This window comes from Aulonocara sp. 'chitande type north' Nkhata Bay, linkage group LG14 (genome assembly GCF_057382095.1).
Source record: "Aulonocara sp. 'chitande type north' Nkhata Bay isolate Kocher_YH1m ecotype deep benthic linkage group LG14, A_spYH_male_GT1.1, whole genome shotgun sequence".
Taxonomy (NCBI): domain Eukaryota; kingdom Metazoa; phylum Chordata; class Actinopteri; order Cichliformes; family Cichlidae; genus Aulonocara; species Aulonocara sp. 'chitande type north' Nkhata Bay.
In genome coordinates, this window is record NC_141357.1 from 28,464,311 (window position 1) to 28,491,516 (window position 27,206).

At 38.1% G+C, this 27,206-nt stretch overlaps 1 protein-coding gene across 1 annotated transcript in view; it reads right to left on the bottom strand.

Annotated features, from left to right (window-relative positions):
• The window catches only part of dph1 (diphthamide biosynthesis 1), a 69,583-nt gene that overhangs the window by 40,120 nt on the left and 2,257 nt on the right, over positions 1-27,206 (bottom strand). Inside the window, exons 2-3 of the mRNA XM_086261902.1 lie at positions 25,298-25,447; positions 13,892-13,955 (exon numbers count right to left, since the gene is read on the bottom strand). Coding sequence (XP_086118028.1) covers positions 13,892-13,955; positions 25,298-25,447 — 214 coding nt within the window. The remainder of the gene's footprint in view (positions 1-13,891; positions 13,956-25,297; positions 25,448-27,206) is intronic.

Here is a 27,206-nt window from a genome sequence, read left to right on the forward strand (position 1 = left end):
ACCCCACTGTGTGCCCTTCAACTGCCACAGCAATGTCAGTTTCATTACTGTAAAAGGACATTTTAAAAGCATGTGTAATATTCTTCTGATACATTCTTTCTAGGGTGTGCATAATATTACACGGCTCTTTGTGAGTACAATTACATGGCACTGCCTGGGACTGCGCCATATGAAATGAGAATGATTATGGCCAGTCTGAGTGGTTATGTTGGGGAAAGAACAGCGGGACTGTAACCTTCAGCACTAGGCATTGCTTATCTCTTTGACACACTGGGGAAATGTGCTAATATAATTACTTTATAAGTATAAAGTATCCATGCTAAGATAATCCCAGTGGTCTCATCACTGTCCTCACCCATTACTATCTTCACATTTCATTCAACAGTCAAAGGTTAGATTTTAAAAATAAACACTCCAACATCCATCTGGCTTATCAAGTCTTGTCTAAGTCCAAAATGGCTACTTCTTTTCTTGCTCTATCTGCAGATGGAATCAATTGTACTTTCATGACAGCTAAGGCAATTTCCAAGGTGCTATCTTCGAAGATCTCATATTACACAGTGTAAGTGTGAGCACCTATCAGGATTTCCACTCTAGGACATGATGCCACCTACACCGCACCAAAACCAGATGAGATGTGATTATGGTTAGAAAAGACAGAACCAGTAGTTTTTTTAGGCTTTCGTGTGCGTGTGTGTGTGTGTGTGTGTCTTTGCCTCTAAGGATCACATGGACATCAGTGTGGGTCTTCTAGTTTACCTTACCCCATACACCAGGGGTTAAACTTGAGATAAGTAATGTTGCAGCTTGCTTTCTTCAAATACAACATAAAATATTCAAACCAAATGCCTGTTTTCACATACAAAAGTAAGAAGGGGTACAGGGCGGGAGGTTTAGATTTTGCCGCCAGGATTATAAATTCCAAGTCTTTCTTTGCAGAGATGTCACAAGTACAGAAAGGTAGTGGATACTGAGATATTGTTAAAGCATATGTTTCGGGTAGTAAAGGTATAGATAGCAAGAGAGCTAATTAGACAGCACATGTCTTTATGGGGGGAGCTGCCAGCTAATTTATGAGAATCTCCTGTTTGAATATCTTATAAAGCTGAATAACAGGCAGAAGCTTGAATCACACAGAAACACAACCAGGGTGTGTGTATGCACAAAACCAGACAAATATGCAGATAAAAAAATAAAAAGTTCTGGCACATATACACATTCACTCACTCATCTATGCCCAGATCTGATGCTACAGCTCAGCTGTGCTGTGGGAGCTGTGAAGACTGTGACGATGTGAGGGCAAAAAGGCGTTGGAGGCTCCTACCAGGCTCCTTCCTAATGGTGGATTTGACATTTACCCTGGGAGGCTGTGGGCTGTGGCTGCTGCTCCCACAGAAATGATTCAACTTGTTGTGCAGCATGTAGAGCAATCTATTCTGATGGATGAAGATAGCTATGGTGAAGGAGCTAGAGATGTCTCAGGGCTCTGTGTGCCTACTGTACCTTGATTTACCAACAGACCACATCTGTCACAACTCTTACCTGAGCCATCTAACACCTATGTTGTCAGTTATCTACGTTAGTACATGATGGAGAAAGACAGAAAACATTCGAATCACGAGATAAGTGCCTTCCATCTCATGGGTTTATGCAACTTCTGCAGACAGCTCTACAATGAGCATCCCAGAACCAACTGTCACCACATCAGCTCCCCTAACTGGTCAGACCTGACTGAATCCTATTCTTGCTCAGACAGTACTGTTAGTGCACACTTTTTCCTGACATTTGTCTTTTGACTTCTTTACCTTTTCTGAAAAAAAAGTTTTAAACACACGCATCTGGAAAAATCTATCCATGTAAGATGTGAAAATATATTCCATCTATATACCGTTTATAAAAAATAAATTAAGTCAATGTCTTTTTAGAAATTTGACATGTTCAAACACATAAGGAAACTGAAGGATGTGTGTGTGTGTGTCACTGTGAGCTAAATACTTACATTGGCATGCTAGCATTCACACTGCATTAGTCATTTTCTGTGACATCACTTTCTTCTTCTTCTTCTTTTTTTTATGAGTTAGACACCATTTATTACGGTGCACTGTTGTTACAAACTGCAAATCCCTGACTCATCACTGTAAACTAAATGCCGTGGTTGGCCATTTTTGTCAATGCGTAGGCTCAGTCACCGTTCTATCTTTATTTCTTTTGCCACTTTTGGGAACGCTTCCTTCATACTCATGTTTCTATAAATATGGACCTCATTAAAAGGCACTATAAAAACCTGGAACATTTTTTCTGTCAATCTGCATAAAAACCTGAACCTGAGGTAATCATTTTAAGGCAACTGCCGGTATAATGTTGGCCAACGATAAGAAAATGAAATATCACAATAGAATATGGGTAAAACGCGCATGCGCAGTGCCTTTGTTTTCATACACACATGGCAGAAAAAAGCATGGTGGCAACGGAGAATGAGAAGGGCGAAAACGGATCGTTGAATGAAACGGATGAACCAGAATTGGTTTGTAAAAATGCTGCAACTTCAGTGGTGTGGAACTGGTTTAGCTTTCGTCCGTCAGATACACAACAAAGCACTATTTTTGGTAACGCATGCTAGCGGGCCGTTGTTATTACCGTGTTTTTTGGAAAATAAGGCACGCTTAAAATTAATCCTTTGATTTTTCTGAAAATCGACAGTGCTCCTTATAATCCCGTGTGCCTAATGTATGAATTCTGGTTATGTGGTACATGGCGCTCGAAAATCTGTCAAATGTTTTAGTACGAATTTGCTAAACTACAAACCCGCACCGCTTGATGGATTGTCGGAGCATTACGGCTATCGTAGGCAGGAGCCTCGCGGAGTGATACGTACTGTGCTTCAACATAATATTACCGTATTGTGTGTGTATAACCTCTTTTTAAGTTTTGTGGATATTATACATGGTTATGCTGAGGATATGTTGGCCAATTTCCACTGGAAATGCCTTTTGGTTAAACTGTCAGCGAGGAATTTGCATTTGCACTGTTACATTTTTATATAACTTTAATGCACATAAAAAAAACAGCTGCTTGTTTAAGTGAAAATACATTGGGGTTTTTTTGTTTTTTTGAACTAATAAAGTTGTGGAGTTGTAAAGTGTTTTGTCTAGTGTCAATTATATCGTCAGTTATATCGTTGTCGCAAATTTTCAAATGTATATCATGATAAATATTTTTGGTCATATCGCCCTGCTCTACTTCAAATGTAAATAACGCAATTCTAGGCTTTTTTACATGAAGCACTGCAGAATCACACTGGTTAAAGACTAGTATGCATAATTTGGATTAGAACTTCCTATGCCAAAACCAGATTTTCAAATGCAGCACTAGAATAAATACAGTTAGACTCCTAAATATTTGGACAGAGACAACTTTTTTCTCATTTGGGTTCTATATTGAACCAAAATGTATTGTATTGTATTGAATTTTAAATGAAAGAACTCAGATACAGTTGAAGTGCACAATCCCTTCATTTCAGGGACTCAAAGTTGGACAAATGAAATAACTGAAACTAAAATGTTAATTTCTAATACTTGGTTGAAAACCTTCTACTGGCAATGACAGACTGAAGTCTTGAACTCATGGACATCACCAGATGATGGGTTTCCTCCTTTTTAATGCTCTGCAGCAACTTTCAGTTGTTGTTGTTTGTTTGTAGGCCTTTCTGTCTGAAGTTTAGTCTTGCTCAATTGAGTTAGGATCAAGTGACTGGCTTGGCCATTCAAAAATATCCCACTTCTTTGCTTGAATAAAGTCCTGGGTTGCTTTGGCTGTATGTTCTGGATCATTGTCTATCTGTATTATGGAATGCTGCCCAAACAATTTGACTGCAATTAGCTGGATTTGAGCAGACAGTGTCTCTTAACACCAAAGTATTCATTTGGATTCTTCTGTCCTGTGTCACATCATCAATAAACACTAGTGTCCCAGTCCTGCTGGCAGCCATGCATGCCCAAGCCATCACACTGCCTCCACCGTGTTTTACATGTGGAATGCTTTGGATCATGAGCCGTTCCTCACCTTCTCCATACTTTTTTCTTGCCATCATTCTGGTAGAGGTTAATCTTGGTTGTATCTGTCAAAAGGATGTTTTTCCAGAACGGTGCTGGCTTTTTTAAAATGTTTTTTGACAAAGTCTTAGTGTTAGGTTTTGTATTGTTGATTGTCATTTATGCTTAGAAATATTTACTTATGTATGCTTAGAGTTTTATAAGTAGTTTTAGATTGATAGAGGTTTGATCCTTAATAGTCTGCAAACTTTGTGTGCATTAGAGAGCACTCTAGGAGCATGAGAGAGGTCGTACCTTGCCTCTGTCAGTGCGCCCCAGGGTGGCTGTGGCTACAATGTAGCTTGCCATCACCAGTGTGTGAATGTGTGTGTGAATGGGTGGATGACTGGATATGTAAAGCGCTTTGGGGTCCTTAGGGACTAGTAAAAGCGCTATATAAATCAGAATCAGAATCAGAATACTTTATTCATCCCGAGGGAAATTAGGGGTTACAGCAGGCAGCACGCTAATGGCGCATGCGCACTCACAAAGGAACCTTCTGACCAACTTTACACAAACATCACATTGGGCAGACATGTCAGAAGGTAGGCTGATAGGAAAAAAACAACGAAAATACACTACATGAGGTAAGAGGAGGAGAAAAAAAAACTCCACTCAGACTGAGCTCCTAGTGGGAGAACAGTTTGATAAAAGAAAAAACACCTCAGCACAAACGCACATGACTATCAATACACCATAGAAACACGAGACAAGCAACAGGGGCGGGTAAAGGGTAAGAGAGAGCCGGCGTAGACAGCGCATCCGGTCCTGCAGCATCTGTGCTGGTCCAGTTGACTGCTATCATCCCCGGTAGGGCACAAGCATCGAAGGCGTTGGAAAGGGAGGGGGATGAGTGAGTGCTTATCAGTGTAAGTGTGTGTGTGTGCGTGTCCATAGTTTAGCTGAGACAGTGTCCTTCGGCCTATCAGGCTAAGTAAACAGTCCTCCAGCCAATCCAGGTGTCCTTCATGGGGCGGGAAGAATAGTCATCACACAGTCGTTATCAGGGAGTTGTTTTGGTGGGCTCCAGCCTTGGGCCTGCAGCTGGGGCCGTGGTGTCCAAATGTTGAATATTGTTGATTTCTCCTTTGTGAGCAGCTCGAATTCTAGCACTCCGAGGCTGGTCTCTCGATCTCCCGTTGAAGAGCTGCGAGCCTCCCCATGATGGTATCAAACTTCTGTTCCGTGGTGTTGTCAGTCTTTTGATTCTGAGACCTCACAACTGCAGTGATCTGTTCCGCGATGTTTTCCAACTGTCGCTCAAGGGTCTCATTTTGAGCAGGCCTCTCTCTGATGTTTCCCCTCATACGCTCAATGGTGTTGTTTTGAGCCTTCACAGCAGCTGTAAGCGTCTCCAAGGTGTTGACCATATTACGTTCGTTGTGAGAGGTCGCACCTCGTCCCGTCGCTTCGAATCCAGCGGGCAGCCTTGTGGGGGTTTGAACAGCCGGTTCCGCTTTCTTATTTCTCTGATAAACCAGGGCTAAGCCAACGCCGATCAGCATGAACCCTGTTATCATGGTTCCGAATAGGTAGATATCTTCAGCGTCCTCGATCGACAGTCCCGCCAGGCACACGGTCCTCCAGTTCTCCACCCGTCCATCGTGTAACCGGCAGGGAAAGTCCCTCCAGGGCACTCAGGCTCTCCCGAGCCCCGACTTCTCGTTAAGGGTGTCAATAGCACTCAGAGACCAGTTGATCAAATCCATAATTCTCTTTTAGGTTTAGAGAACGACAGTGAGAGACTGTTCCAGGGAAAGTAAATTCACACAAGACAAGACAAGGACATAGAGGCGAAGCAGGGAAGATAAGGGTGAGGAGGAGAGGAGAAAGTGCGACCGCCTTCGCTGAGAGCTCAAGAAAGAATGCTTAGAGATATAAATACAGGCCATTTACCATTACAGGCCATTTATTGTTTTATGGTAGGATTAACGTAGCTACGTCTGTTCTAGTCTAAGTGCTTTTTGTTTAGATGAACTGCTGGACTTCCTCACCGTGTTATCTAGGGTGAACCATCTAGGGTGAGGGGGAGACTACCCTCTTCCTGACCAAGGATGTACCCTTTTGTGCTTTCATGTTATATGACCCTTTGATCAGCAGGACCACACACACACACACACACACACACACACACACACACACACACACACACACACACACACACACGGTACTCTTTGTTTGTATGTAGACGTCATATGTTAATGACCCTATGCATATTCATGTAACCACAATAAAAGGAGTGCTATGGTGAACCTGGCTGAGAGTCTGACGGAGGTCAAGTGGTGGAACGACTTCAATACACCTCCCTCCTGCAGAGTGTTTTTCACTTGCTTGGCTGTTGTCAATGGGTTTCTCTTCACCATGAAAACGATTCTGCAATAACCCACCACTGTTGTCTTCTTAGGCATCCAGGTCTTTTTGGATTGCTGAGTTCACCACCACTCTCTTTCTTTCTCATGATGTACCAAACTGTAGATTTTGCCACTCCTACTATTGTAGAGTGGCAAAAGAGAGAGAGAGAGACCTGTGCATGAAGTGTGGTGGAAACAAAACAGCAAAAGTCAGAGTGAATTCATGACGATGTTTTTGTGAAGCGTAGTTTGGATCTTCTTTCGCAGCTGGTTCGGTCAATAATGTTTGGAGAGAGATAAAACTAACAGCTTTAGAACCAGCGCAAAAAAGGCGTAAACACAAAGCTCGGACCCACCGAAACATCAGAATCAGCGAGCTGTCTGCTTTCAGCCCCGACCGTGTCCATGCCATCAGGTGAGAAAGGCGACATCTCACTGATTCTGATCCATCGGCGGGTCGCGCTTTGTGTTTACATCTTTGTGCAGAATCTGTGTACCTGCTCTCATTTACTGTTTTAGCTGTTTGGTGGTTCTTGAAATTTTGTGAGGTTTAACCTGAGATTCTGGTGTTTCGGGCAAAATAAATTAATATTAAAAAATCGATTCAGGATTTTAATGAATCGATATCACGTTATTCAAGCCAGAATCGATTTTAATCGATAAATCGATTATCAAAACCCACCCCTAGTTTAATTCAATTAATATCAATGAATTGAATGAATATTAATAAAAATCAAATGTTTGTTGGATACAAAAAATAATAGAATTGTTCATTATTTCATCAGATTGAAGCACACACTTAAATACTGCTTTATCGGAAGACCTTTTTACAAATTAGGCACAAACAAAATTATATAATGGATGTGTTTGAATTGTTCTATTTTATATTTTGCGATTAATATATAGTATAAGAACCTTGTGTTCAGACACAAAAAACTGAATGTTTCATTTTTCATTTCAGCTGTTAACAACAGAAGCTGTGTGTAAATTCCATGTATAGGAGATACACATGCTTTTTCCTTGTCTCTTTATAGTCATACACTGTCAGAAAAGCAGCTGAAGTAAATAGTGTTTTAAGTTCATGAAAGTATGTTTAAAACCTAGAACGAGACAGCTGGCATACCGTCAAAGGCAAAAAAAACGCATTGAACTGTGACAGGACATACTTCACTGCTGCCTCTAAACAAGTCTCTCTTTTGCTTTGAAAGCTTTTCTTTGCTCACTTCGCATCTGTGAATTCACATAGCTATGTCAACATTTGCAGAGTGTTGTAGGAAACTACAACGGGCCACTATTAAAGAGCTCTATTTTCTACAGATACAACAAAGTCAACATATGATTGGGATTAGCGTGGCCAAAAAATGTTGCATTCTGATAATAAAACCTAACTGATACAGAATTTATACAGAGAGGGTTTTTTTTTTTAATTAATGACAATACAGGGAGTGCAGAATTATTAGGCAAGTTGTATTTTTGAGGAATAATTTTATTATTGAACAACAACCATGTTCTCAATGAACCCAAAAAACTCATTAATATCAAAGCTGAATGTTTTTGGAAGTAGTTTTTAGTTTGTTTTAAGTTTGAGCTATTTTAGGGGGATATCTGTGTGTGCAGGTGACTATTACTGTGCATAATTATTAGGCAACTTAACAAAAAACAAATATATACCCATTTCAATTATTTATTTTTACCAGTGAAACCAATATAACATCTCCACATTCACAAATATACATTTCTGACATTAAAAAACAAAACAAAAACAAATCAGCGACCAATATAGCCACCTTTCTTTGCAAGGACACTCAAAAGCCTGCCATCCATGGATCCTGTCAGTGTTTTGATCTGTTCACCATCAATATTGCGTGCAGCAGCAACCACAGCCTCCCACACACTGTTCAGAGAGGTGTACTGTTTTCCCTCCTTGTAAATCTCACATTTGATGATGGACCACAGGTTCTCAATGGGGTTCAGATCAGGTGAACAAGGAGGCCATGTCATTAGTTTTTCTTCTTTTATACCCTTTCTTGCCAGCCACGCTGTGGAGTACTTGGACGCATGTGATGGAGCATTGTCCTACATGAAAATCATGTTTTTCTTGAAGGATGCAGACTTCTTCCTGTACCACTGCTTGAAGAAGGTGTCTTCCAGAAACTGGCAGTAGGACTGGGAGTTGAGCTTGACTCCATCCTCAACCCGAAAAAGGCCCCACAAGCTCATCTTTGATGATACCAGCCCAAACCAGTACTCCACCTCCACCTTGCTGGCGTCTGAGTCAGGCTGGAGCTCTCTGCCCTTTACCAACCCAGCCACGGGCCCATCCATCTGGCCCATCAAGACTCACTCTCATTTCATCAGTCCATAAAACCTTAGAAAAACCAGTCTTGAGATATTTCTTGGCCCAGTCTTGACGTTTCAGCTTGTTTGTCTTGTTCAGTGGTGGTCGTCTTTCAGCCTTTCTTACCTTGGCCATGTCTCTGAGTATTGCACACCTTGTGCTTTTGGGCACTCCAGTGATGTTGCAGCTCTGAAATATGGCCAAACTGGTGGCAAGTGGCATCTTGGCAGCTGCACGCTTGACTTTTCTCAGTTCATGGGCAGTTATTTGGCGCCTTGGTTTTTCCACACGCTTCTTGTGACCCTGTTGACTATTTTGAATGAAACGCTTGATTGTTCGATGATCACGCTTCAGAAGCTTTGCAATTTTGAGACTGCTGCATCCTTCTGCAAGATATCTCACTATTTTAGACTTTTCTGAGCCTGTCAAGTCCTTCTTTTGACCCATTTTGCCAAAGGAAAGGACGTTGCCTAATAATTATGCACACCTGATATAGGGTGTTGATGTCATTAGACCACACCCCTTCTCATTACAGAGATGCACATCACCTAATATGCTTAATTGGTAGTAGGCTTTAGTAGGCTATACAGCTTGGAGTAAGACAACATGCATGAAGAGGATGATGTGGACAAAATACTCATTTGCCTAATAATTCTGCACTCCCTGTATATAATGATTTAAAAATCTAAAATATAAGCCCATATTTTCTTTTCTTTCAGACACACAAAACTTTAAAACAGACTTCCCTAATATTTGTCATGTGAAGTCATTTATGCGTCCTTACTGAGATAATATTCCAATGTGGTTTAAAAGTTATGTGTTTTAAGGTCACAATGAGTTGTTAATTACTCGTTTATGCTCTGCTCCACTGGTTGTTGTGTTGGTGACGTTCCAAATACACGCTGCCAACAGGTATGCAGACTGCCCTATAGTGAACAAACTATGCAATATCAGTACTTAGAAACACCCTTCAGCTATGTTACAAGATCTCTTCTTTATTTTTAATATTTTCATTTATTGGTCATCATACATGTCAATATCAATATATTAGCAAATAACTAATATAAATAATATCTGTATATGTACAAAGACCTTTTAATTTTCTAACACCACCTTTTAAGATGTTCTGAATAAATTACATTACAAAATGCACATGAGGGAACAACAGTTTTCAGCCCTGAATAGTACAAGCTGGTTTCCTCTTAGGTTGATTACAACTCCAAGATCCTACGCCAAAGACAATGTGCCAATATATAGTCTATCTCACCTTGTATAATGCCTTAGGTGAAACCTAGGGCAGTTAAAGTTCACAAATGACTTGGTACTCAAGGAAAGGTTAATTTCCTCGAGTGCATAATAACACTGAAGGTGACTTGCATGAGTCACATTAACCACTCAGAGTATCATTTTGGCAGCTGGACAGTAAGAGGATAATGTTTAAATAGATTTTAATACTAGAGCCAAACGGAAACTCTAAACGTTGGAGGAGGGACAAAAATACCATTCTGAACATTAAGACGGATATGCCCACCAATCCCCAGTGGAAATTACACCACTGTTCATGGTACATATGAGACTGGCTGATCTGTTAACTCTATCAGAGAGCAGTGAGTCATTCATTCATTAACATTTCTAGGTACAGATCTCATCTAAGTTCTATTCATTCACTATTGTCTCTGATTTGTTGACTGTTGGGCTTTAATTCTTTTGAACCATTCAGAAACATGTAATATAGCAATATTTTTAAGGTGTTTTAGACACTGTAGTCTGTGGTGCTGTGTCTATCTATCCATCCATCCATCCATCTATGAATTGTCATGATACTCTTTTACAGTCACAGTGGGGCAAGCTAAAAGTATGCATTAATACAGTTTTGGCCGAAGTCTATTAACTGTGCCATGGGAATGGCCATAATTCAGAGCAGCTTGTCCTCATTAAGACTTAGCAGTCCATCCAGCTGAAGCTTCTTACTCTGAGGGCAGCTTAGGCCTTTCATCCCCATTTTCATATGGACCTCAGCCCCGTCTCACGAGTACAGGGGTGATAGTGATGGTGATGGCAAAGCTGCCCTGTGAGACCTCTGGTAGCCTTTAGCATAAGCTGTGTGACATGAGGTCAGCTGCAAGCTGTGCAAACTTCTAAAGGTTCTTGTCATTCATCTAATTTTGTCCTAGATTCATCTTAGGATGCTTATGGTGATTTGCAGAATTCCGATCAATAAAACATTTGTCCCGAATTGTAATTGTTATAGAGGGATTTCAGGTTATATTGCAATTTTAAGACCTTTATCGTGACTGTACGTAATTGCTGGGCACAAGGTTGTTGCAGCAGTAAAAAAGAGTTAAACCATGGCCACCTTACAAATGCTCCAATTACTATACAGAGTATCGACACACCAGGATCAAAGATTATACCCTAAGGAGCCCCCAGATGACGGTTCCTAGATTAATTGTTTGATCCAAAAAGCCTTGTGGCTATCACATAATTAAAACAAAGTATGTCTAAGAAGATTCTCAGTCAGCCAGATCAGGATATCGCTATATAGGGAAGTGGACTTCTTGTGTGCTATTAAATGACTTCTGGGAATCACCAGTTTCCTATTTAGACATAGAAAAACTGACAGATTCATGGTGACTCTGTACTTATGAGTCAGCCACAGCTAAGCCCTGCCTCTCAGGGTGAGATGAGATATTAAAAAAGTCAGAGTTAAAAAAACAAAACAAAACAAAACAGTACCTATTCTTCACAACTTTTTATGAATTCTGGTCATCATTCTCAACATAAGCGAACATTTAACCCGAGTTTTGTAAATATGAAGATATCCATCATATTTACTCTACCTAACAGAAGAAGAAATGTGAAATGTAAATGTAAACTCATTGCAATGTGACATTAACGGCATGTCCGGCATGTGCACCAGAGGAATTTGTAGACTTGTAGTACCTGACCACTACAAATAATGGCCAAAAAAAATAGAAGTCAAACTGCAATAACGTTGAAACCTAAGACAAAATCGCATTTTTGGGCTCCTTGTGACCAACATGGATGAGCATCGATGAGAGCGTTTTTTTTTTTTAAGATTTTGCAGAGAAGACTATGTCAAAATAAGTCGATGCACTCAAATGATACTTGTCAACTTGTCAATCTGTTGGAAAGATGGCAGATACTCAGTACTTTGAACAGGCTCTGATGTTCATCCAGTAATCAAAGAACCCATCTGTTAAATCTGGAAAGTATGGAGCTGAAATTCCTACTAAGACAGCAGAGATAGAAGAAAAAGTCTCTGGAGGCAGGGAAACTATAGCGCAGAACCTAATGAAGGAAAACCGTGAGAACCATGTTGTACTCTGCAGCCTGGAAGACAAATGTGGATGGTGAGGAGGGGGTGAAAAATACACAGACACAAGAGATAGAGAACGAGGTAGAAGACAGCGAGAAAAGCAATTAGTGTCTTCTAATTGCTCTCATTAGAAGAGATGTGGCCGATTTGGTAGATTTATGATGAACAGTCATAACTTGAACATATAACTGGACTATATAGCTGTGTGGTTTAAATTTCATGAAGCACACAGTAGCAGCTCTCAGTCTGATAGCAATACGACTGATAAGATCAGATCCTATCATCAAAACTTCACTATCATCTTTCTTGTGATAAAAAAGTAAGAAATGTCTGTAAAGAGAATGACAGAAAGATAAAGCCGGAGTCTGGATAGAGGGAGAATGATACAGCAGGAGAAATGATGAACAAAAATGATGGTGTCAGAACAGAAAATGGAAACGACGTAAAGCAGAAACACATTTTAGCAAAGAGTTTTTTGCAATAATAATATAAAGTATGTCTAATTGTGAAAACCATAATAATGGTGCACCCTGCCTGAAAAATTTATGGTAAATCCTACAACTCTTCTTTATCTTGCCCATAACATAATGAAGCTGCCACTGGCTAAACACATATGAAAGGAATCCACTCCGAGTGTTTAATCATAACAGTCATTTTCTTAAAGAAGACACTTATACTAACAAATTCCAAAGCAGTGCTCTCACTTGAGTGTGCTTTATGATTTGTGTTTTCCTAAACATTGAATAACCAAATTTATTTAGCAGAGAGCAGGGTAAACCACAGGGTAGCTTCAAAGACAAACTATTAGGTCTAGTGGACATTATTGCTTAAGCACTGCTCACTGTGGGATGGAGGGGGGAAAAAAAGTTGTGGTGTCTGTGTGATTGAGTGCTGGTGTGTAATAGGGAATATGCAGGCTGAAACGCACTGTAATTAACAAGAATAATATCGCTTCCCTCCTCCGCTGTGGGCTATGAGCAAGGGAGGCTGTTATCTGCTCTGTCCTAAACCTGAGTAATGCCTTAGAATCTCTGATTGAGTCAAAGGTGGGGAATTATGATAAGGCTGTTGCTCTCCAATACCAAGTGGACATGATGCTGGTTTCTACACCAGCTGTAAGTGGAAGAGAATGTATGGATATTTTCTTATGAAGTGGTTACAGTGGACCTCGATGCTGTGCTAACTTTGCATTCTAAAACTTTGATGTAGAGGAATCACACAAAACAGAGTGTGAACATCTACACACTGGTGCATAAGTACTTTGACAACGACACTTGTTGTTTTGCCTCTGGATCAAACACGATATGACTGAAGTGGAGACTTTGACCTTTCTCCACCACATAAACTACAATTATAGTCATGTTTATATGGTCTACCATCTACGAAATAGGACAAATTATAGACAAAAAAAAAAGCAATGGCTAACTGAAATTCCACCATCTTGATTATTCATTTCAAGTCCACTGTGATGGTTTATCGAAGCACAATTTAGGTATTTATTCCCCAAAACCTATTGAGCTAACTTTAGGCTTTAAATAAGCTAACTGCAGCTTTCCAAACAAATCCATCTAAATTTGTTCTCAAATCTGACAGAAAGGTGAACACAGAAATTAGTTGCATGGGGCAAACAAGTGCAAATTATAACAGTGCAAAGTTAGAATGGCTTTTAAAACCACAACACAACACATGGGTGGGAAGTCTGAGATTGAAATTATCTTTCAAGCAAGTATGAAATCATTTTTTTTTATTATTTTTTTTAAATGTGGCTTACCGTTCAATGATGTCACTGATGATGCAGGCAAACATTTGCAGGCCCTCTGGAAGCTGCAAAGCAACTGGAGAGAGACCGGAGAAAGAAAACAAATAGAAAAGTTACATGCTTGCATTAGAGGGATGACAAGATGTTATTTGATACTTTCTCAACTGTACAGCTATACATAGCTGCTGCTTCTGGTTCAGAGTGCTCCACTGACAGCAAACAGTGACATTTCATAGGATTTGTCCTCTCTCCACAGTAGTGCTCTTGGTTTATTTTTGTGGGTGACAGGTTGTTGGAAATATAGTCCAAACCAATAACCCCAGGTCTGTCTCTGCAGCTCAAGGCCTGCTACTAGATCTTTTCTTTTTTTTTCCCCCACAAGGTGGGTGGATATGACTGGTTGAAGAAAAGAAAAATCACTTTTCTACAGGTTGATGCTTGAACAGGTGTTGTGATAAATAACTCTTTTTAAGGCTTTTTTACTTACAAAGGCTCTCATTTTTACACAGCCTGAGGTTGTTTTTTTACCCCAGCAAAACAATATCTTTATGTTCACCTGCATTCCTTACTTGGATTCACTGTCTATGCCACAATCCTGTGTATTTGCTGTCTGCAAATATGTGTATGAGTTTGAAGGCTGACATATATAAAGGGGAAACTTGTGACACAAATGATCGGCAAATTGTTTTTGTGTTTTTAACCATTTCTTTTTTTTAAAAAGAGAGAGAGAAAGACTGGTGGAGTTTAATTTTTTTTTTAATACTTTTAAGTCGAGTATTTGTTTGCACACATTAAATTTATTCCCAAATGCGAGCAAAACACTTGCACTTGCGAGCACTGAAGATAAAATGAATCAGTTAATTTGCACCGATACCTCTACTGATATGCTACACCACCTGAGATGATAGGGCAACATTTACCAAAGTGCCTAGTGTCTCATTTCAATCTCTGGGCTTTTTTTTTCTCCCCTCTTCTTAAACTGCTCTCTGGCTGCAATCAGTGAAATGAAACACGTTCATGCATATTCATTTTTTAAAAAATAAATAAGACAAATCAGTGTTATATGAGAGATTCTTAGCCACTAGAAAGCAGACACTTTTATTAAATGTACTCTGTCATAGACAAGGAAATTTGAAGTGTTTTTTTGTTTTCTCAATAATGATGACTGGACATCATACTAGACACAAGTCCAAAGGGGACTGAAATAAATTAGCTTAAATGAACATTTTGTAAGCTTTTAAACTAGAAATATACCAAACCTAAGAAGCAAAAGCATAAAAATCAATAAAATGTCAATTGTATCTGTTTTTGTGACATTTTTTTAATGTTAAAAACAATGACACCAATATACAAATTCTTATCATTTTGTTTTCAACAACACAACATTTATATTCAAAATATATCCCAGCCACTTGCCAGCTATATTAGAAACAGTTGTGGACTGTGATTACTGGTTACAGGGCAAATATACTTGGATTTACTTGGAAAACAAAGTAACTACAAATTGAAACTGGGATTTCTTGACAAACAGGCTGTGGTGTTTTTGCAGTACGTTTCCTACATAATTCACTAAGAATCCAATGATGTTCCAGTTACATTAATCCTATCATTTCCTCACAAAGCAAAAAAAGCTAACATGCTGACATCAGCAGAAGCAAACTCAAAGAGAAACGATTTTCAGTGATTTAAAAAAAAAAAAAAGAGTTGAGAAGCCGACAGTTTGTCTGGATAAAGGATGCAAACATTTAATCTGTTATTAAGATGCTTGGAAACCAATTTTCTATTTATATTACAGCAAAGGCTGACTGTGATGCTGAAAGACGACTTGCGTATAGATATTCTAAAAATCAGGAAAAATGTGTACCTGTGATGGTAACAAAGGATTTTTTTTGTGTGTGTATATGTCTGTCTGAAAATTCTGAAACACAGGTGTTGGCTACAGTAGTTTGCTGTTTGGGATTATATTAGTCTACACTGTTTGTATACTAGCAATATCTCCTGTCAGTTGTTTTCTTTTTTATTTATACCTTTTGTGGAAGTTAATATTGCAGACATGCAGGCACAAGACTTCAACAGTTCAGTGTGAAGTCTCTGCCACCAAGTCTGACACACTGAGCGAGTATCTGGGAACAAAGGCGTTATTTCAATCAACCGTGACATTTTCTTCCCGTCAAACTCTGTCACACCTTAGTTCAATAAATCCATCAATGTCTCAGTGGAGAATTACAACTCGAAGACCTTGAATTCAGTGTAGAAATGTTTTCAGATGACTAGCCCTGAAACCATTTCAAGACTTCGGCGCCAGTGACGGCATTAAACAATAAAAGCTGGGACAAATAAAAGACTGAGCAGGCTGAAAGTGAATAGTCATGAGATGGAGTGATAGATAGAGCAGTTCTAAGGAGAAAGAGTCAGAGAAGTTCTTGCTGATGAAAGGTTAAGGGATCACCAAGTGTCATGCAGGCTGTGAGAGGCAGGTCATTACCCAGGAAAGGCCAAGTTTATTAACAGAGAAAGGTTTCAGACCACACCTCTGCCACAGCTGACAGAAACGAAGAGCTTTCTCCATCTACTCCATCAAATGAAAGGTGAGTCAGATAGAAGAGGTGTGTTAGGCTGTGTGAATGCATGTTGTTGTGTTACATAAAGATCCTGCCACTTCCCTCTTGCTCTCGTTTGGACATTCTTGACCAAATAAGAGTAACAACCCAACCATGTGGCCAATATAAGCGATCAAATAAGTATATTACAAGGCTAAATAAAAATGCAGTTCATATATACATGCCCCTTTCTTAACTTTCTCAATAGGAAAGAAAGTAAACATCCCCTTTATGAGTGAAATGTCAATCAACAATCATCTAATTTTGTATACCTATTGTTGCAACACTAATGGCTGCACAGGTAACTAAAAAGCTACACGTGGGATTATGTTAACAATCAAAAGTAGGAGGCAAACTGCGAAAGTGCTGGAAAGACCAATTTATCAGTGGATGGCAGAGAGAATGAACAAAGCCAAAGATTACATGAAGTTTTCACAACAACAGACCTGACCAGAAGGATAAAAACACACCATAGACTGGGTTTATCCCATAAAAAAAAAAACCATGTTGTATACATGTGATTATATGAGATGTCCCTGTGTTTCTATCTGTACAGTATAATGTTAAATTCCAAGATGAGTAGTATTAAAAATAGGAAACAAAATAAAGTTTTTTCATGAGTTTTTATAACACATCTGACTTGCCCACTTCATATTGAAATAGCACTTTTACTGGTACAGTTTTACATATCTTAGATTAAGCTGAGGTATGTAAAGCTTAGATTAAGCATAAAAAAAATATTGTTGACTAATAGTATATACATAGCAAGTGATTAATCTGGTGACTGATTTGTGTGATCTGCCCTCTATTGGCACTGCCATTAACGCAGTGGTCAGCAGTACTAAGAGTGTCTTCCATTGATGATTGATGATGAGGGAATGACTAACTATGTGGGTGTATGTGGGTATAAGGTTTGTCATAATTTGAGCAGCTATTCTTCACAATAAACAATTAATTTAAGTTTGTGCTACAACCCCAGCCCACAGAGAGCATCTTGGTTTTCACTTTGACTAGCTAAGCAGTGTTAATTTAGCAGATATTACCAGTTTACCATGACAACCCAAGCAGCTACATTGTAAGACGGAGTACTGTTAACCAGAACCTTGGGCACAATGGCATGGTCCTCAGCAAATGATATGGTTTCAGATTTATTAAAGCTGTAATTTCTTGTACTATTGAGAGCTGTAAAGTCATTAAATTTATGTAAACTGTATTTAAAGTGCAACTCTTAAGACTGCTTATATTTTACTGCTGCTTTATTGTAGTGAGACACCGCTGGAGTTGTAGTAGCAGAATGGTTTATTTTGCTGGGAATTCCCCAGATTCATTTATACCTACAGTGTAATAGGTGTGTGAATTGTCTAAGTGTGTGAAGAGTAAATGGAAGACAGAAAGAAACATTGAATTTGAACACAATGAGCACAATTCCTCTGTGTGAGAACTCTGTGTCATCCCTTCAATAAAGGCAAAAACTGTTCAGACAAGAGGAATGGACATCTTGTACTTTTTAAGTTGGCATTTATTTTGTATTTAGTATTTAAAAAAAACATTTTTAATTGGGGAAGGAATTAAAAAAAACTTTTAAACAAAAATTTAATTGCAAAATAATTCTCTAGAAATGAACTTGCCTACAGTCACAAAAAATAAGTATATCACCTTGATATTGTTGTCTACTTCAAAATATCTGGACCAAACAGTAACAAATATAAATATCTGATTTAGTCATTAATTCAACAATGATATCAACAGATCAAGTAAAAAAGAATATCTTTATCCTCCAAAGTCACTTCCAGCACAAATGGATTCATGCTGGTGTTTTATATAAATGTCCAGCAGCTTTTCTATTTCCCAGTATGCCTTGAATTTAACAGGCAAAATCTCTTTATGATTATGGGCTCATCCACTGTGACAACAACGGTTCCAAGCATACCTGCAGATCCACTGATTAAATTTTGGATGTTTCTGAGACTTTTCCTCTCATCAAAACGCCCTGGACAAATTGTCCGTTATTTGAAATGTACACCACTTTTAGATGACTTCCTTACACTGAAATGATTTATTTCAAATAACTCTTTTTAAATCCCTTGTCAGATGACAGACTCTTGGCTCGAGAGAAAATTTATACTCCTAAAAGATGAGAATTTTTGTGCAATTTTACAGCCAAAAATGACAAAATAAGTTGCTGTGACCCAAAGGGTTACTCTTTAGACTTTTTATTCCTGCAACATTGTGAATTCTGGGAGCATCTTGTGAAATTATTCTTCTTTTCTAGTCTGAACTACTGTAATTCCTTGTTCTAATGATGACCAAAAGCTATTTGAGTGGCCTCTAATTAATCCAAAAATGCTGCAGCTGGAGTACTAAAAGAAACTACATAGAAAGATGAATCATATTTCTGCTATTTGTTTCTAGTTTCTTTGCTTCTTCTTTAAAAAAAAAACCAGGCCAGAAAGTCTTCATTGATCCATATTATTGCATTGGAGTTTTCAGTAGTACAATAAGAGGTGACTGCTTCAGCTATCAGGCCCCACTCCTGTTGAACCAGGTCCAGTTTAGGTTTGGAAAGCAAATACCAAATCATCAAGTTAAAAATCCTCTTTTTGATTAATCTTTTGCCTAAGCGTGGTTAAGATGGCCCTGAATTGTCCTGTACCTTTATGTTTATACCCTCAAGGCTGCAAAGAGACCTCCAAGCCTCAATTTTCCGCTGTTTCACTCTCAATACATTCTCACATCACTATTGCAGCTCAGTTAATGTAGTTTGTTTGCAAACTTTTGTTCAAAAGTGGGGGGTTTTTTCCATAAAGTATTAAGTGTTTTTATTTGCAAACAATAAAAAAAACATAACCTTTTTATTGAGCCGTAGCACAGATCACTGCTGTATAATGATGTGATTTAATTTCGCAATACACAAGCTTGGAAAATCAAGTTAAAACTGAAGATTATACTTTGTGTAAATTGGAAGATAAAGGGTTTGAGCTTTCACTTGAGAAAGCATTATGCCAAAAAAGAAGAAATTAGTTTAGACTTGAGAAAAAGAATTGTTCACAAAGCAAGCAATGGACATACAAAGTTATCACAGCATATCCGAGTGTCAAGAACTGGAGTGAGAAGTATAATCTTCAAAGAGAGCCACTTAGTATAGAAGAAGCCTGGTAGGAAAACTAGTGAGAGATGTGTCTAAAGACCTCAAAAAACTCCTTAGTTCAATACTGCAGCTTCCTGTGCCTGAACAGCAGACATTAATATAAGTGACTGCGTTATGATGTTGCAACAGTGCACAAAGCGACCAATGCGGACTGTATACTGGTGCTTTAAGGAGTTTCTGATCATTGACACCTAATAATGTGTTTTATAGTTGCCCATCTTCATAGATAAAGAAATACAAATGCTCACTATTGACTTCAATCACTACTACCCAACAACTTTCATGGAGAATGTAGAAAAAGGTGGACAGAGATGTACAAAAAGAATTTTAAAGGATTTTTGAATTTAGGCCTCATCTCGCTTTTGCAATTGTTGGTCCTTCAGCCAGCCACGGAAAAGACAACAGGCAAAACATACAAAGAGCTCAAGTTAAAACAATGCAAAATGTCTGCTGGAGTCTCTAAGCTTCTCACGCCGTTCTTGGATATCAGGTTTTTTACATTTCTCTCTTTAGGTGGTGACCTATGCTCCTTTTGCTGCCCAGGCCCAGTTTTCAACCTGCTACGCTGCCCATCGCATAATTCCTGTTGGGTTAAGTGCTGTTGTCTTTCTGAAGGACTAGTTTACATGCATATAATCCTTGTATCTGTGTAGGTAAATACAAATAGACATAAACACAGTACCATGAATTCCACATAAGCCCGAATGTGAAGCTAACATTGTTTGTGATTATAATTCAAAATTAATTCATAACCTAATTTTAAAGTTTAGAAAATTAATGACTGCAATGAAACCAGGATTGTTAGTTTTAAGATATTATCCTATTTTGCTTGAGCGTGCCTCTAACTGCAACATGGAAGATTACTGTAGAAACTAAAAGATGGTGTTAAATGCTTCACTTAATTCTTGTAGCTCACGCAAACATCAAAAAGAAAATGTCAAATGTACTCATTTAATTATCTCTGGCTTTTTTACATGTTTATTTACATGGAAACTAGTATTTTACCCCCATCAAAAAAAAAAAAAAAAAAAATCACATTTAACACAATGCAAAAATAATTACCAGGATCCACATACAGGAGTTAATTTATACTGAGCAATAAATCATCTGCTTCAATCCATTTCCTAACCAAAGTTAGAAAATGAACTATTCTTATCTATTTAATTTTATAAATATAATACTTGAAACTCAACACCAAAGACATAGTTGCCTCAAGTCACCAAGTTAATATGACCTGTTATTACTTTTTGGGTCTTTATTTTAAGTGAACGGATGATGCAATCGCAACAGCAGAAGTTAAAGTTGCTGAAAAACTAAATTGTTCACTTGCCTTTGTTTTCATTTAATGTATGATGTAATTATGATAGAAGACAGCCAACAGCCAAAGTTGCTGAAGAACAAAAATGTTCTGAAAATTGCATAACAGATTAGATTTATAAAAAAAAAAAAAAAGAGGCTGGGGAACCAAAATAAAATTTTATGGTATGATGCTCAGTTCTCAGTTTTAAAAGAACACTATGAGACCACTGCAGAGTTCAAAGGAGGACAAAGAAACAGATGGACACAAAGAGGAACAAAGAGAGACGGGGGTGATGAGGTGAGTTATGCCCTTTTCACAGTTCAGAGACAGAAGCTCTGATAAAAAGAAGTCACTTAACAGAAAAAGCAAAGAAAGCAGGCTGCAATAAAACAAACACTCCCCACGGGGACAAAAAAAAATTATATCCTCTTGGCATGCCATCTGCATACTACTACCCAAAGCATGAAGGAGTAGAAAAAATACACATTTTGACATGTATATTAGTGAAGGATCTTTTTTTTTAGGCTGGAAGCAAATACTGACACATTATTCCTATACCGCTGCACTAGAAAAACTGGCATCGGGAAAAGTCAGACGATACATGCAGCAATGCATGATGGTAAAACCACAAGTCTGTATGTGAAAGCATGTAAGAGAAAAAAGTATTGACATTTTTGACTGGCAATCTTAATCTCTAAATTGTCTGTGTGCAACAACTCATTTAAATTTGAATAGAGTACAATGCACACAAAGCACAATTTGCATTTTCAGGAAAACAAAAATTAAAAACCTTACCATTAGATTTGTTGCTAACCTACTAAGCACTGATAGAACTGAATGTATCTGCAACTGCTGTTTATGAGAAGTTCAGACACCCGGTGAAATGCAAACAAACTACAATGTAATTTTTTGCAAGTTGTTTAAACCATATTCTTAATAGAAACTTAAATCCCTATATTTGATCCCAGCAACACTTTTCACACAGCATAGATCTTTTATTAGCATGGACTTACAACATTACACTTTTATAACAGAATCAAGGGTAAAGATGGTCAGTAAGAAGTAAAATCAGAGGTGTAATATACATATTTACATGATATAAAGGTGATATCAATGATATAGCAATGCCATGTGTCATGTTCCATAGTACACGACAATAACACTAACCAAGACACATCTAAGAGCGAGAGCTGTGTTTCAGCCTCCAATAAAAACTTAGTAAAAAGGGAACTACTTCATCAGCCTCCAACAGAGCACAGCGCTTTGCAAATTACTCCATATGACAGGAAGAGCAAATGTGGATGGAGATTACAGATTTGGTTACATGATGGAAAAGCAGGGCTTTAAGCAACTGGTTAAAAAGTTCAACCAAAGCTACAAAATCATAGGCAGAAAATATTTCTCAGTTTTATGATGTGACAATATTGTGCATTCTCCTAACAAGTTAATTACTTTAGTCATTGTGGAAGTGTTAAGCAGTTATACATTTACTTAAAATTTCCAGGGAAAACATGACCTAGGCTACTTTTGTTCTCATATTTGACTATGCTGCATCACCACTGTCATGTAATGGGGCCATTATGCAGCTTTCGATTTTTGTAACCTTGCACTATGGCTGCCACAGCAAGGTGGAAGACACGAGTGTACGATCATGTTTTTACTACCATTTTATTGATATCAGAAACATACAGACAGCCAAAGGGAGATAATGGAACAGTTTGAAAACTTTGCAAAAAACACTCAAAGTCTTGGTTTCTAGTTTTGATTACTTCTATCAGCACTTATGTTGCGATATTATCCGAGTGGTGACACCTAGCGTTCAAGAGAATACCGTAGCAGCTTCCTGCGCCTTATTAGCAGGTATAAATACAAGTGACTGTGAAATGAGGTTGCGCTGACCGTAGAGCTGGGCGATATGAGATTTTTTCATATCACGATATGTTTTTTTCATTTCAGGCGATAACGATATCTATCACGATATAAGCCAAATAACTATATTTGTAAGATTTAAATGTGCCGTTGCTCACAAGTAAAATGTGAAATTATCAGCAGCTTGTTTTTAAATATTTATTTCCCATAATAAGTTCAACAGGGTAGATGTACTTAAGGAACATGAGACTTTTTCCAGATAAATAAAGGCAAATATTGCAAACTACACAAAAGGCAGCCGCTAAAGCGTTTAAGTTTCAAAATAGAACAAATGAAACAGACTAAATTGTCAATTCCACTTAGAAATAAAGTATTAATTCTAAAAATAAATCTTAGTTTGTGTTACAGAAGAACAGACAAAACTGACTAACTTTTGTCAATATCAAATAAACTGAGAACTAAAAGGAAATTCTCAATCTCTCCTTGTTGTATAGCTTAGCTTTTCAAACAGTTTTAACAGTTACTTTAGTCTGACAAAAGCCGAATGACGAATTAGCGCTTCCAGTCAGAGACTGAGGCTACGTCCACACGTACACGGGTATTTTTGAAAACGGAGATTTTCCGTTTTCGTTTTAAAAAATAATCCCGTCCACACATAAAGGCAGAAATGAAGGAAAACGCTGCTATGAACATGCCAAAGCAGCAGGTGGCGCTAGATTCCTAACCGTGCAGAAATGTTGGCCAATCAGAAGTCTAGAAGCCTCGGTGGGAAAAAGTAAACAAAGCTGGGGCATAGAAGCAGAACCGAGTCGTATGTGTGGACGGACAGTAACTGTGTATATGTAAGCATTTAAACACTGCAGAGAGTAGAATTAACAGTAACAGTATTGTAGAAATTCATTTCACCGAAACAATAACGCGGCGCACAGTGTGACGCATGCACCAGTTTATTGTATTTCCAGACTTGCTTTCGGCACAATTTACAGTGCACGCTACTCTGTTTTTTGTCAGACTTGAAATAGCCGAAATACCTTCACACTACGGAACTTCTTTGGCTCTTCCGTTCGACAATCTCTCCGGCATTGGAACCATCATCTGTTTTCTCTTCGGTCACGCTCGGTTGATTTTTCTAGTCGGCACACTCATTTCCTCCATTACGCGCTGGCTCCATTACCCGCTGGCTGCTTCCCAAACAAACACACGTGCGGCTTGGCACTTGTGCTGTACCTAACAAGTCACGCGACGTGACGCTGCGGCTGTGATTGGTTCGGCTCTGCGCTACTGAATTTGGATCGGCTGACCTTTTTTTTTTTTTTTTTTTTTAAGAGGACAAGAGCGGCGAGGTCTATCGCGATAGCTTAATTTCTCTATCGAGTAAAAGTTATATCGCGATACATATCGTTATCGTTCTATCGCCCAGCTCTAGCTGACCGATAAAAAAATAACACTGTTCAGTATTTTTTTCCTATATCATCAGAAATATCCCTGCTGCGAATTTCCTTCAAATATCTGATGTCATTTTGAGGCTATTGCATCCACCCATAAAAGACTCAATGAGACAGTCCAACTTAGGATCATAGGCTGGATGCTGTTCCAACTTAATTTTTATAATTTATACCAATACAGCCTGAATCTGCTGCCCACACATGAGAAGCTAAATGCAGCAGCATGTATATTACATCTGAAGGCATGCGGACCTTGTGTTGATGTATTTTCTTCAGTTCCCTACACTGATGCTGATTTTAATGACAGTAACTGTGGATGATGAAGGGAACCTTTTTCGCTTGTCCCAAACTGGATAAACCTGTATAAATCTTACACGTTAACAACTGAACAATAAAGTCTTCAAACTAGGTCAAAGCACAGATGCACCCAGGGACAACATTTTGAATGAAAGCATGCATGCATGGTATTTCTGTATATAAATGTTCAATGCTCTGCTTCCCACACGTTCTAAAAGCTTTCAAAACAGCAGTAAAGCAAAAGAAAATTCTTCTTTGTGGAATTGTTTCATAAACCTTTAGGTAATATTAGTCGTATGTTAAGCTGACAATGAAATGAAACAGACATAAAACAAATATTTTTCAGTTAAAATAAAGGAGGGCGCAATGCACAGTTGCTCGTGTCAGGATATGGAACAGATATTGTTCAAGAAAAGCATCATTTCTGCTCACGCTGGCCAATAATTTGGGCTACATATTAGAACCGTTTCTCTTATGAAATCCCAGGCTGTGTAAAAGACAGCTACAGATCCTTTACGTCCAAATAACTTCATCCAAACTCTGACCCAATTCAGCAGTTAAATCAGAAGCCTGCCATGCATTTTAAAAGCTTATAGCACAAGCAATTTAGGCATTTGTGAATCTGGGTGAGGGCACAGCTGTACTCAGACTGAATGTGAGAATTGTAACATTGTGGAATTCAACTACAGATTCTGTTTCCATTAAAAGCTTATGCAAAAAAACATTAAAAAAAACAAATAGGATGTAACAGAAACTCACCTCTCTTAGATTTTGCTTGTCTCACTCGCCAAACTGTCTTGTGGATCTCAAAGTTGTAATTCGCAGGCAGGGCTTTGATTGCCTCCTGTAACTCAGGGTCTTGGAGGATTTCATCTGGAATTTGATTGGCTACCCGCCGTGGTCCTCGAGCTAAAAAGAGAAAGTTAAATTATCGACCTGTTAGCAATGCGGTGAACACAGTCTGAAGCATATATAATGTACCTAGGTCTGTATAGAAAGTTCACTAAAGTTATCACAAAACTAGACTTTAAGTGAAGCAATACGCCAGTTTTTGCCTTAAAAAGAAACTACAGGAGTCCGTCTCTACAGAGTATTTTTAATAAAAGCAATTCAACACAGCAGGAAACATGCCCTTCTCAAAAACTTTATTAAAAGCGTTGCTGACAGTAATTAAAATGTGCATATCTTAAATCTGATATCATATCTTTGTCCTGTTTTCTATTACATGGAGTATTTTAATTATTTTCAAATAACTGCATTTAGAATTTATTTTAATTTTAAACAGTGCTTTAACCTCCTAGGACCTGGCGTCCACATATGTGGACATCACATTTTGGGTTATTTAGATCAAAATACTCAATTTTACACTACAAGGGCCTTACTCCACTTACGAGGACATTTTACTGCCACTGTTCTATCGAAATTTTAAACAAATATCCTTATATAGGGCTCTCATTTTTCTCAGAAACAAAAATAAGGTTAAAAAAAATCTGGTAATTCTTTGTTTTTACATTCATCGGGTGCCAATATGCCCAAATATCAAAGAGAAATTAAAAATGCATGCTTTGGGAGAGTTTGGGTCTTAGGAGGTTAAAGAAGTTGCATTATGTGCTCTCTTATGTTTGGAATTTTTTCAGTTTAGTTTTCTATTACTCATTGAACTTGCAGAAACACTGAAAACTGGGGAAGTTTAGAGCCAGAATTACAGTCACAATGTCCAGTATCATTCGAAAGTTTTGAGCTGCCCTTCGCCTTCTTATAGTTTCTAGGAAAGTGTGACATTGGTGCAGCAATTTGTTTAAAATGTGCAAACATTTTTTAATAAATAGCTAATAGCAAAGGCCCTAATAACAGAATTTAAAATATCTGTTATGTATAGACACAACACTGGCTCATCTCTTGAGTTTGGTGACCTTTTCATGCTTGAATGATTCAGAGGTCTGTGTTAAGTGGCTAAACAAAAGAGAGAAAAAACATTCCTCTGAAAATCGACAGAGACAATGAATAAGCGAACAATGTCCTAAACAAAAACTTTGAAAGACCTTCAAAAAAACCTGGAGAACTATTGCTCAAGTCCACTTTAAAAAATTACAAAAAAATATGGCTCCCTTACAGCAAAAACATAAAGAAATGATCACTGGCTCAAGACATACAACATTACCATATAATTATTCAACTTTGACACTGACTATTACTTGTCCTTATACTAAAGAACACTTTATTTTCCTAAATTTTTTAACAATAGATTTGACATTGAGTTAGAAATGTGGCATATTTTTAAAAAAAATGCAAAAACCTTTTGCCTTAAAGTGATGAATTAGCTTTTTTTTCCATTCTGTAGGAACATTTTCCTGACATGCAATAGGCCAACTTATCTTCTTGAAGATAAAGGTCACAGCAAATCAATACAAAGCTACTCTGAGTGATCACCTTAGTGCTGGGATGAAACAGCTCTAAAATTTGTGCAGTCATGCATCAACTTTTCATTTAAATCTGTCGTTTCAAGAAGAGGCAATTTCTTCTTGGCAAGATGAGTGACAAAACTTTTAAGGAAACACAACTTGATAACATCTAACCAAATCAAGAACACTCTGAAAGAAGTAGGCGTACCATTGTCAAGGCCTACAAACACAAGGTGGAAACCGCTGGGTTGTTTTTTTTTTTTTGT